This window comes from Balaenoptera ricei, chromosome 3 (assembly GCF_028023285.1).
Source record: "Balaenoptera ricei isolate mBalRic1 chromosome 3, mBalRic1.hap2, whole genome shotgun sequence".
NCBI classification, from domain to species: domain Eukaryota; kingdom Metazoa; phylum Chordata; class Mammalia; order Artiodactyla; family Balaenopteridae; genus Balaenoptera; species Balaenoptera ricei.
In genome coordinates, this window is record NC_082641.1 from 105,511,632 (window position 1) to 105,524,107 (window position 12,476).

The 12,476-nt window shown below is 40.8% G+C and overlaps 1 protein-coding gene across 1 annotated transcript in view; it reads right to left on the reverse strand.

The window, feature by feature from the left end:
* Window positions 1-762: 762 nt before the first annotated feature.
* ALDH7A1 (aldehyde dehydrogenase 7 family member A1) overlaps window positions 763-12,476 on the reverse strand; it is a 37,821-nt gene continuing 26,107 nt past the window's right edge. Inside the window, exons 13-18 of the mRNA XM_059916979.1 lie at window positions 11,316-11,422; window positions 8,754-8,870; window positions 7,557-7,654; window positions 6,865-6,938; window positions 3,935-4,010; window positions 763-2,351 (exon numbers count right to left, since the gene is read on the reverse strand). Coding sequence (XP_059772962.1) covers window positions 2,297-2,351; window positions 3,935-4,010; window positions 6,865-6,938; window positions 7,557-7,654; window positions 8,754-8,870; window positions 11,316-11,422 — 527 coding nt within the window. The 3' untranslated portion in view covers window positions 763-2,296. The remainder of the gene's footprint in view (window positions 2,352-3,934; window positions 4,011-6,864; window positions 6,939-7,556; window positions 7,655-8,753; window positions 8,871-11,315; window positions 11,423-12,476) is intronic.

Genomic DNA, 12,476 nt, shown 5'->3' on the forward strand with positions numbered 1-12,476 from the left:
GTTGCTAGAAACATGTGTAGAAAACTTATGAATTAGTTTCAAAGAAAGCTTTCAGAATCAGTTTAACTTGACTTCTATACCTAAGATTAGAGCTGCCGGTCTCCTTCTCACCAGTGTACTAGAGATTATTATTCCATATCGGCCACCATGGAATGGCTTTAGCAAATACACAGGAGGATGGAGAGCCTCCTTATTGGAGAGAATACATACCTGACTGGAGAGAAATTATAAATGTAAAAATTGAAAAAACACCAACACAGCTCGTGTTTCGAAATACTTGTTAAAAAATAATATGCTTGGAAAAAACAGGATATAAAAAAATATTTCAATCGAAATTAATCTCAATTTCACAAAATGAAAATAGCCAATTACTACATGGTTTCTCAAAACGTTTTAAACGGTGCTTTACTTTCTTCAGACAGTATTATAGACACTAAAAACAGGGCTACAATACCTAACATCGTGACTTACAAAGAAAAACCATAGCAAGGTTTTTTTAAACAAATGCCCAAACTGCGTAATTTTCTTAAGCAACTGCTTGTATTAACCTTGTATTGATACACATATACTTTTTACCTATTTTGTACTTCAACACATGGAAGGAAACTTGGCTTTCAGCACCATCCTTTCATGAGATATTTAAAGAGTCACTAGTTGAATAACGGGAAGCTCACAAGTGTGCGGTTTGTGTGTGCTGGGGAGAGGTGGGGTGGAAAGGGGGTTAGGAAACGTACGATTCAAGCACCTGATTCTCCGACATCATTTTTTTGTTGGTTTGAATTTTTAATCAAAGTTATACATTCTCTTGATTTAAAGAGTCAAATAGCTCTACAAGACTTGTTATGGAAAATAATCCCTCCTGTCTCCATGCCCCACTCCCCATTTGCCCTCTCCTGAAGCAATGATATTTTCAGAATTCAGCTCCCTATCTTCTGTAAGCCTATGTTCCTATTTCTTGCTTTTGTAATTTTAGGCATTATTGATTTTCCACTACAGAACATAAACTGCCTGCCTCTCTGACCTACCTTCAAACCCTGAACTCTTCCTGCCAACATGCTCTCAGAAGGCCTATCGTCCATGTTTGGCTTAATATTCAAGGTTGACAACAGCATACCTGGGTGAACTAGTCACAGCTGGGCCACGGAACATGTTATATACCTTTCCTTCCCTGATAAATTTATCACTGCTTGGTTTTTTCATTTGCTTGCTTCTCTGTCATAACTCAACCCCAAATTCTTCACCAGTTGTCTGAATCTCTCCCTACATCCTGACACATCAGGTCATCTACAGGTGTCATCTTCTTGCGAGGCTTCTGTCCCAGTCCAGCCTGGCAGGAGTCGACGGGGTGGTGGCTGCTGCCCTCCAGGGGAGTGGAGGCTGCCAGGAAGACAGAGCCGCGGGGGCCGGCGTGAGCGCGGCAGGGCCCTGGGCTGAGCCACTCCAGCAGCTCCCGGGCAGCTTCTCAAGAGAAGGACGTGGACTCCCAGGAAAGAAAAAGTGCGCTATGCCGAGTTCACCGCGAACACATGCTGCTACACACTTGGTTATCCTGAGAACAAACCTAAGGGCAACTAAAGAAGCCTAACAGCTAAGGAAGATGGTCTGAGGTTGCATAAGAAATCCAGACATGCTCTGCATAGAATTCCACACAGTCGTCCGCAGGTGCAGGTTCTAGGTAGGGCAGGAGAAAAATCTCCATCCGCCCCCCAGATTTCTTCTGTGGTGACACAAGCCATCCTGAGCGAGAGAAGCTGTGATAATGAGGAATGCCCTCAGACATCTTAAACAGCAAGTCGTTCCACAGGGATACTGTGCCATGGTCCTCCATAAACAAGGGACACTCCCTTCAATCACACCCTTTCCAACACCTGCTGAGGAGGGTGACGTGAATCAATACTTGCTACCGATTTCTTTACTTGCTCAGGAGCCATTCCTGCACCTCCTGACAAGACTTCTATTTTCTTCCCTATTATGTTCTGTATTTTTCAAATTCCTACCATGGCATGCACTATTTTTTTCTAAATTATAAAAATAATGCTAAAGTTTAAAAAAATCAGTAACTACTAGTAACATAAAAATCCATCTAATCTATCTTTTATTACTTAAGGCTATGTCATGAAAATTTTTATTTTTTAAAAAAGTCTCTTGATTTAGGCTTCAGAAGCATAAGGGATTAACCACTGTCAAATTCAAAATGATCCATTTATTCAAGGCAAATAGTGATTTTCTTCGTCTTCTTCAGAAGAAAGAGATGCAACAATGCCTGAAACACTTGAAATGTCAATTGAAAGCAACTTTACTGAAACTTGATTCCTTGGGCCAGAGGCAGGTCCTTACTGTAGTTGATGGTACTAAGGAGGGGGAAAAATGAACAAAATTAAATGAAGGATAGTATACACGTAATAGAGGAAATTTTATGCCATTAAAAAAATGTGTCGGATCTGCATATATTAGCAAGGTCAAATATTCAAGTTAGAAGTTAAGGAAGAAAAAAATTAGGATACAAAAAAACGTTAGTATAGATCCAGTTTTATAAAAGAAAAAAAATGAGAAACACAAAATTCTGGAAAGACACACAGCATATGTGTTAGTCATGGTTTTCAGGGCACAAGAATATGGGGATTATAAATTCATCTTCTTTATGTCTCTCAATAACTTGTACTGAATTAGGAAGAAAAATACAGATATTCCCAATTTGATAGAAATAAAATAAAACTATAATAATTTGGAAAATAAAAGATTCCCTCTTAGTCAGTCATCTGGCTTTTCTCCTGAGAGGAAGTGTCTCCATCAGACGGGTTCCAAAAAGGCTGCAGCTACATGCTTGGTCCCCTAGATCTCAAGTACACAAGCAAAGTAAAAGGAACATAACTGACTTCAACAAATGGGAATCAGGCAAAGAGCATGCATGTGTCTGAGAGTAAACAAGCCATAGCCAAAGCACCTCAGAAACTCCTGATATATACTTGAAATTTGCTAAGAGTAGATCTTAAGCTCGCTCTCTCTCGCTCTCTCTCTCTCTCACTCACACACACACTGTTGTGAGGTAAAGGATGTGCTAACTTGATTGTGGGAATCTTTTCACAATGTATGTGTATATCAAATCATGTTGCACACTTTAAATGTACTACGATTTTATTTGTCAATTATACCTCAATAAAGCTGGAGGGAAAAAAAAATTCCTAACAGACATGAAGTTGCTGAGGAGACAATGAGCGAAGGTGTAGGAAACCCCTCTCCCCGAGAGGTTCCAGAGCCAGTGAGAAGCAGTAAACGAGACAGACGGTGTCCTGGGTTCCTCACCCTGTGCTCTTTCTACAACCTAACACGACATGGGCCTGACCCCACACACCATTTTACTGCTCTTGGGTAAACTGATTTCTACCAAAGAGGGAGGGAAAGCAGAAAACAAAGAAAAAGCAGCTCCTAGCCAGAACGCCCCAGCAACAGGTTCCCTTGCCAGCTACCCTTGTGCTGTGAATGTGCTAATCCACTTTCAAAGCCTGTGCTCACTATTCCCAGAGCTGTATCCCCCAGCTCGCTAGCCAGGCCTGCAGCCCGCCTGCACACCTCCACGTCCTACTGCCCTGGCAGTCTGCAGGGGTGGTAACTGTACCCAAGGAAAAAAACTGAAAGGACAGCCTCTTCCACTTTCTCCTGCTGGTTGACCCCAAGTGTCCTGCTCCTGTGCTGTCTCTAGACAGAAACCACTACCGAGATGGTTTCACAGTCAGGTGCTGGGTACTAGCTGAAGCTGGACAGATGGGTAGGAAAATAATAGCACCAAATAGATGCTCTGGCAGGGGAGAGCTGTGGAATGTTAGAAACATAAAATCAAGAGAAACTGCACGAACACAGAGCAGACAGTAGGAGACTGTAGAAGCACATTCCAGAGGCTGTAAAGCCAAACCATTTTCCCAAAGCCTTTTCTTACCAAGTAGATCTTCTCATGTACTGTTTCCAGGCATCACTACCAGACTCCCTGCCACCGCCAGTGTGCTTCTCTCCTCCTAGAGAAATACACAAGCAGCTCATGAATCTCGTGCAGTGCCTCTGTGTGGGCTCCTACTCAGGATCACAGAAATGAAGACACCAGGAGACCAGAGCTACCTGACCAGCTACCTTACAGGTAGCCAGAGTATCCCCTCTGCAAACAAATAAATAAAAGACAGAGACCAAAACAAACGGGAAAAAGGGAACTAAGTTGGAAAATAAAGTAAAAGGAATTAACCAAAAAAACAGAAATGTCAGGAAGCACCTTAAAAAAAACCTTACCATTAGACCAAGGTGTTAAGAGTGGAAACCTCTGAACAGTGGAAATGTAATTTTATTTTCCCATTTATGCTTATCTGTATATAATTTTCTACAGTATACATAAACTGATTTTATAATAAAAAATTTTAAATGTCATATTAATATTTTTAAAGGTTACAAAAAGATAATGATTCCATAAAACAAGAAAAAGGTACTGTTCAAAAGTGTGCCATCAAAGCACACTTAGTATCGTTTTTAGTAAGAGCAGAGGAGAAAAAAACAACAGAAGGGTTAGAAGAAAAGTTTGAGGAAATCTCCCAAAAAGACTAACGAGATGGAAAATAAGAGGGGAAAAAATAACACAATTAGATAATTCTTCAAGAGATAACATTCAAATAATAGGAGTTCTAGAAATTAAAATACAGAAAAATCAAAGGGAAAAAAATGTCAAAGAAACACTCTCAAAACAAAATAAAACTATCAAAAACTTCCCAGAACTAAAAACTGTGAGTCCCAAAGCTAAGGCCAATTACTGGCCCATTGACTGTCCAACAAAAATGTTTACCAAGATCTCCATTGAGGCATATTACTGAAGAATTTCAGAACATCAGACATAAATAACAGACCCCAAATTTTTTGAAATGGGAGAAAAAAAGATCAGAAATCAAAGTGGATTGGGCTTTTCAACCACAGTAATGGAAACCAGAAGACAAGTAACTTATAGCTTCCAAAGGCTGAGAAAAACTTACAATCTGTGCAGAAAAGACATAGCAGGTCTGCTTACAATGTTGCTGGCATCTGGAAACTTGTAGGCTAAACAGTTCCCTACACTGTCTCATTGAGCAAACAATGTGGTTTATGTTAAATACCTGCTTTCCTTCAGGGAGTCTGGAATTTGGGTGCTTAGGCAGAGGTTGCCTGTGTGACCCACCCCCAATAAAAGCCTTGGGTACTGAGTCTCTATGCTTTGCTGGTAGACAATGTTTCACGTATGTTGTCACAATCCAATGCAGGAAGAATTAAGCACATCTTCTGTGACTACTACACTGGGAGAAGACTTAGGAGCCAGATACTTAGTATCTGGTTTCCTCTAGACCTCACCCTGTGCAATAATGTCTCACAGGAAAAGAGAGGGAGGGTTTAAGAAAGTTAATCTATGATAACAAAGGGTCAGTACATAATGTCTAAAGTTGTGAAAGAGCAGTTAAAGCACATTATTTAGAAAAACTGAAGTAAATTCAAAGGTCAATTTCCTTTTTCCTTCAGTAAGAATCTCAAAGTAGCTGCCTCTGGGAAAGCAGGAGGAAGACCAAAGTATGGGGCAGAACTGCTTTTTGCATTATGAGACTTTTTAAAAACTTTAGGAATTAACTGTAAAGGCTGAAATAAAAGAGTCAATTGGAGAGAGAAGGCATGGGCTGGAAACAGGGACTGAAGGCCTACAGAAGGAACAGACACTCACTTAATAGTGGAGCGCAGAGATAAAAGGCTAAACTGAAATCAGGAACGTCTATCAATGTCTGTACGCTGAACAGTAATTGCCCACTGCTTTAAAATGTATAAAAGAAGGCTTCTAATTATTTAAATTTTTACAGGTAGTAATGTATGTTTGTTTTACTTCTGTGTGTGTACATATATATAAATAATGCAATCTGTTTTTACTATATTTTGGATAATTATTAATAAGTTAATATATGATTGTTGGGAAGCCCTTTTTAAAAAAACAAAAACTTTTACTATGAGCACTAAGTTTAAGCATCAAGAGCCCTAGGCTCATTAAGAGAAAAGAGGAGCTGGGCCCAATGAAAAGAAACAACTCAATATTTTATCTAACATAAAAGATAATGGGTAATATTTACTATGCCCACTTTGCAAATAAAAACCAGAATTTTTCATGTGAAATTTTCTGGCTTTAAAGCAGAGGTTCTTAATCTTTTTGGTGTCTTCAAGCGTCTCCCAAGAAAACAGATGCCATCTCAGGGGTTCACATAATTCAGGTAAAGGGCCCCTGTTCTAACACGATGCTGCATCTGAGAATAAAATGCAGGACCTTGGACAACAACTCTGAATACAGAGCATAACTCTCTCGACCATGTCAGACCAGGTAAGATTATTATTTCAGTGTCTTGGTCAAACTTTTCTAAAATACTAGTGCTTTTTCTTTGCCGCCTGTTATGGACTAAATTGTGTTCCCCCTGCCCCAATTTCACAGGTTGAAGCCCTAACCTCCAATTCCTTAGAGCGTGGCTGGCTGTATTTGGCAACAGGGCCCTTAAGGACGTAATGAAGGTTAAATGAAGTCATAAAGGTGGGGTTTTAAGCCAATAGGACTAATGTCCTTATAAGAAGATAAAGAGACACCAGGGATGTACGTGCACAGAGAACAGGCCATGGGAGGACACAGGAGGAAGGCGGCCATCTACACGCCAGAAGAGAGGCCTCAGGAAAAACCAAACCTGCCAACACCTTGATCTTGGACTTCCAGCCTCCAGGAATGTGAGAAAACACATTTCTATTGTTTGAGCCACCCAGTCTGGTATTTTGTTATGGCAGCCCCGGCAGACTAATAAACTGCCCAACATGAAAAAGGAGAAAGGATTCTCTACGTACCAAATGCACCTCCAATCTCAGCCCCACTCGTTGGAATGTTGACGTTTACAATGCCACAGTCTGATCCTTTTGGGCTGTGTGTAAAAAGGGAGGCAAAATGAAAGCAAAATATGTGAAAGTAAAAAAAAAAGAAAAAGAAAAAGGAAAAACACACACACACACACACACACACACACAAAACAAATGTACAGATATGAATAAATAATCCAAACAAAACCTCTAAGACTCTCAATGCTAAACAAAAAAAAAAAAGAAAAAAAAAATAGGGTACTTCCCTGGTGGTACAGTGGTTAAGAATCCACCTGCCAATGCAGGGGACACGGGTTTGATCCCTGGTCCAGGAAGATCCCACATGCCACAGAGCAACTAAGCCCGTGAGCCACAACTACTGAGCCTGTGCTCTAGAGCCCGAGAGCCACAACTACTGAGCCCACGCTCCGCAACAAGAGAAGCCACCGCAATGAAAAGCCCGTGCACCACAACCGCTATGAAGTGTAGCCCCCGCGCGCTGCAGCTAGAGAAAGCCCGCACGCAGCAACGAAGACCCAATGCAGCCAAAATTTAAAAATATAAATAAATAAATTTATTAAAAAAAATATTTTCACCTGTGATGGTTTCATTTTCTTTTTTTATAGCCCATTCACCACACAACTCAGACTTAACGTAAGTTTTCAAAATAGACAAAGTTATACCCAAGCCAGCGAAAGATTCTGCCCAAATCCTTGGTAAAGATGCTGCTTGAAAGTCCCTGTTTTACTTCATTATTCCATGCAAAGACCTCGTCTTCATTCTAAAAGGACAGACATTGAAACCTGTTAGATGATACACACTGTTCAGGTCAAAATTAACTAATGGTAAACTCATTTCGTGAAATTTACCAGTATAATTTTAGTGCACAAAAGGAAACTAAGGAGTCAACATCTTCCCAATTCTGTTTATCTTGTACCGTGTTTTGTGGGATTTTCCCCTTACCTCAACTTCGAGAAAAACATGAGTACATTCTTCCATTCAAGCCACTATGTATAAGAGCTGTTATTTACTGAGCTCTTACTATGTGCAACACACTGACCTAGGCATTGAGCAAGCATTTATACATTTAATCCTCACCCAATGACACAGGCTCTGTATTATCCCTATTGTACAGATTAGGCAAGAGAGGCTAAATGACTTGCTCAGGAACTCACAATCAAACACACAGACACAAGACAAAACATGAAATTATACTCTGTAGTCACATTATGTGAAACAATAATAGACAACTTAAAGCAAGATTTTAATTAATGCAATCATATAATTGCAACAAGCTATAAGTCTCATTATCCTTTAACTGTTAATCATGGCATAACCAAGCCTTGATTCAATCTCTAGACATCTGCTGGCATGGTAGGGCCTGTCACGTGCTGGGAAGGAGACCCTCTAGTTACCTTTATCTGTTAAAACCTCTGCAGCCTGTCCTCTGATACAAGTTGTAATTGTATGTCTACAAATTGCCCTTGTATCTTCTCATTTTGTCCACTGATACTTAGCACTCAGACTACTCAGACTATCAAACTACCTGGTCCCTTTTGTGCAGAAGCTGACTTCATAGTCCACACAGCTCAACTGTATCAACACAGCTGATACAGGTGATGAGGGCCACGTTCCCCATAAAATTCAATGTTGGCCCTCTACTTGTCTTAATTCCCCTGGCAGCTAGCTTATGCTCTACTGTTTAAAGTGTTCATCTCATCATAGTTTGTCCTTAACCTTCAAATCTTTACTAATCGGAGTGACTTTCTAAAACCTCCCTAAAGCCTGAGTGAAATTTAATATGCCTTTATTTTCTCCTAGTCTTCTCATTTGTTTCAATGTTGAACTAGAGAAAAGAGAAAAGGAATCCATTTTTTTACCTTGAATTTAAACACATAAAGAATCGGGGCAAAAGTCTCTGTGTGTACAATGGTTGTGTTGTGGTCAAGGCCTGTAACAATTGTCGGTTCTACATAATTTCCAGGGCGATCCATAACCTGCAGTAGAGAAAGGAAATAAAAACAAGAGCATTTTGGACTTCCCTGGTGGTGCAGTGGTTAGGAGTCTGCCTGCCGGTGCAGGGGACATGGGTTCGAGCCCTGGTCTGGGAGGATCCCACATGCCGCGGAGCAACTGGGCCCATGCTCCACAACAAGAGAAGCCACCGCAATGAGAAGCCCGCACACCACAACGAAGAGTGGCTCCCGCTCGCCGCAACTGGAGGGGGCCCGCGTGCAGCAATGAGGACCCAACGCAGCCATAAATAAATAAATAAATAAATAAAATTTATTAAAAAAAAAAAACAAGAGCATTTTGTTTTCTGGTTCTTGGAGTCAGAGGATACCATCTTTGTTTATAATTTTGAGAAAAAAAAATAAACACCATTTATAAGTGAATTATTTCTCCAAAATGACTTCCCATCATGAATGAAAATTTTCTCTGCCTCTTATTGGTTCTAACTTAGTTGGTCAGAAAAAAAATAGAAAAAAGGAGTCAAGGATAGAGAGCTGTGCCATGCATCATGACCCAATTACAGTGAAAAGACGCTGTTACAGGTGGTTATTTTTAACTTCACATAATTTTAAAAGAGGTAATCCATACCTGTTCTGTTACAAACTGTATTGTGCCCATATCCACACCCCCAAATTCTTATGTTGAAGCTTTAAACCCACCCCGCTCCCATTATGACTAAATATGGAGACAGGACCTTTAAGGAGGTAAAGTTAAATGAGGTCATGTGGGTGAGGCCCTAATCAGATAGAAATAATTCCTCATAAGAAGAGGAAGAGACACCAGGGACCTCCTCTCTCCAGGCAGGGAGGAAAGGCCATGTGAGGACATGGAGAGAAGGTGGCTGTCTGCAAGCCAGGGACAGAGGCCTCACCAGGAAGAACCAACCCGGCCAGCACCTTGATTTGGGACTCAGCTTCCAGAACTGTGAGACAAATTTGTTGTTTTAGCCACCCAGTCTGTGATATTTTGCTATGGCAGCCCTAGCAAACGAACACATTAATACAGAAATCAAATGCTCTAAAAGGGTATACTATAGACACTCTCCTAACTAACCTCCACATAACCAAATTACTAGTTCATCTCCACTTAACTGCTATAAAATATTCTGATGCCTGCAGCAAGCTGCTTGGCTGGTGGTCAGCTCTCCAGGGTGACTGTGTAATTCTGCTCTCACCCTCTGAGCTGTACATTTACCAAGAGTCATCTGTATTTACTCCCAACCCTGTATGTGACAGCTGTATTTGTTATCACAATACCATATTGCATTATGTAACTTAAGTAAATATTACACAAAGGGGAAAAAAGAGCTACTTCTAAAGATTAAGTTAAATGCTTAAAAAAACTCAAGGTAAGTAACAAAAAGTACAAATACACATACACATCTCTATCCAATGAGATGTGGGTATGTCAATGTTGAGAGACTAGGGAGAAGGATTCTGCTTCTCAGAGAGCTTTGCAAGAGATTCAGTTTTCAGTGATTTTTAAAGAAGTGAAAATAAATTGTAGATAATAAATTATATGTATAGCTTATTCAAGGATGAAGACAAATTCCTATCATACATGAAGAAAACGCCTTGAATCTACATCTCAAGAATCAAACAAATATAGTGTGAAATGAAATTCATATTTTATGGCAAGACAAGAAAAATTTAAACATGAAAAACTTTCTCTGCCCTATGGCCTCCTCTCTCCCCTCAGCTGTGCACTGTGTATCTGTGTCATGCATCAACCAAACCTCCCCATCGGCATAAATACCTGCTCAACCATAAACAGCAACATTCTCCTAGCACCACCAAGACAACTCCTTAAAAGGTAACATTCCTTATCTTGTAAGGGGCCATGATGACGCTTAGATCTAGATTGTGTAAACTGTCAAAGATACGTCATTCAATGTACAGCCCTCTGTCTAAAAAACTTATATAACTGCCTTGACTTCTAACAGGCAGAACGGTTCTCGGAGCTTTCTGAGGTGCTGTTCCCGGGTTATAATCCTCAATTTGGCTCAAATAAAAATTTCCATTTCTTTCATAAATCAACTAATTTTTCGTCGACAATAGTAATATGTGTTAAAAATGCTTTTGGTATGTATTTTTTTTTGATTCCCTGCCTTAAATGACTTAATAATCACTACTAAATACGGATTTTAAATTGCACTAAATACAGTCTTCCATACCATGAAAAAGAGGTCTCCCTTCCATACAAATTCCCAGGGACTCAATTCAAAGGCGACCCTGGCTCTGAGTTGTGTCTTTCCAGAAATGTTCCATTCACGTTACATTGCCATTCTTTAAAATATGTATTTCCCCGTTATAAAAGGGATGGAGAAAAGAAAAGTGGCAGTCAGGCACCCTTCATCAATTTACCTGGAGCCCTGCTTGTGCGAAAGGAAAAGAAAGAACCTGTCACTCCTGATCTCAAGTTGTCATTACCTTGCCACCATAGACCACGGTGCCACCTTCTTTCTTTGCTTCCTCCACTGCTCCAAGAAACATGCTCACTGCCTGTTTGGTGTGGAGTGGCCCATAGAGAACATTAGCTGGAAAGAAAAAGGAATACTCTTCATTTCACCCTAACTGGCATCATTTTATAATTAAACAGCTTTCGCAATGAACAGACCAATCCCTTCATATATCCCCTCAGTTTAGAGCAGGAGTCAGCAACCTTTCTCTGCAAAGAGCCGGACGGTAACTATTTAATGCTTTGCATGACATGTGGTCTCTGCCACGACTCCTCAATTCCGCCAACGTAGTGCAAAAGCAGCCACAGAAGATATGCAAAAAAGAAGGTATGGCTGGGTCCTCATAAGCTTTCTATACAGAAACATAGAGGGCCAAATCTAGGGAAAGAGCTATCAATTCATCAGAGTACTGCAGTAAAAATATAGGCTCTGCTTATTCATTACAGGGTGATCATTCTCTAAGAACGTCACAGAACCAGCAGTCGGTGAACAATTTAAGGGGAAGAGGCTGATGCTCCCTCTGTATGGCTGCCAGAAACCAGAGCATTAAAGGCGACCGTGGGACAGAGGAAGAAGGAAGATAGAGGTAGGCCTCAGTGAGGAGGTGGGAAGGGCTGGGCAAAGAGCATTCCCAGCAGGGCAGAGCCTGGAATGTCCGGAGCACTGAAAGAAGGTTGGAGAAGCCGCAGCTCAGGGAGCAACGGGGCAAATGGTGCACAGCGGGTCCAGAAGGCGGGCGGGGACGAGGCCGAGGTCAGATCACAAAAGACTGTGAACTTGCAAAAAGGGTCTCAAAAGCCATCCAAGTTTTAGTCAAACAGCAATGAGTGTTTTTAGCAAGAGAGTGAATTATTTAATTACATTTTTAAAAATTACTTTGGTTATGGTGGAAGGCAGAAGTGCAAGCAGAGAAGTCAGGCAGGTGACTCTTGCAACCTTGCATGAGAGAGGATGGTGGTATCTGGGAGGAGGGAAGTGAAGACGGAAAAGCTTCTCAAACTCATCCCATCTCAATACCATCTCCCAAGCTCACCCACCGGCCCACGTCAAGTACTGAGATCCTAACCTAGGAGCAGACATGTCACCCCAAATGCAAAATAAACTGCTTTGTATTCTCTCGGGCCTCTCAGGA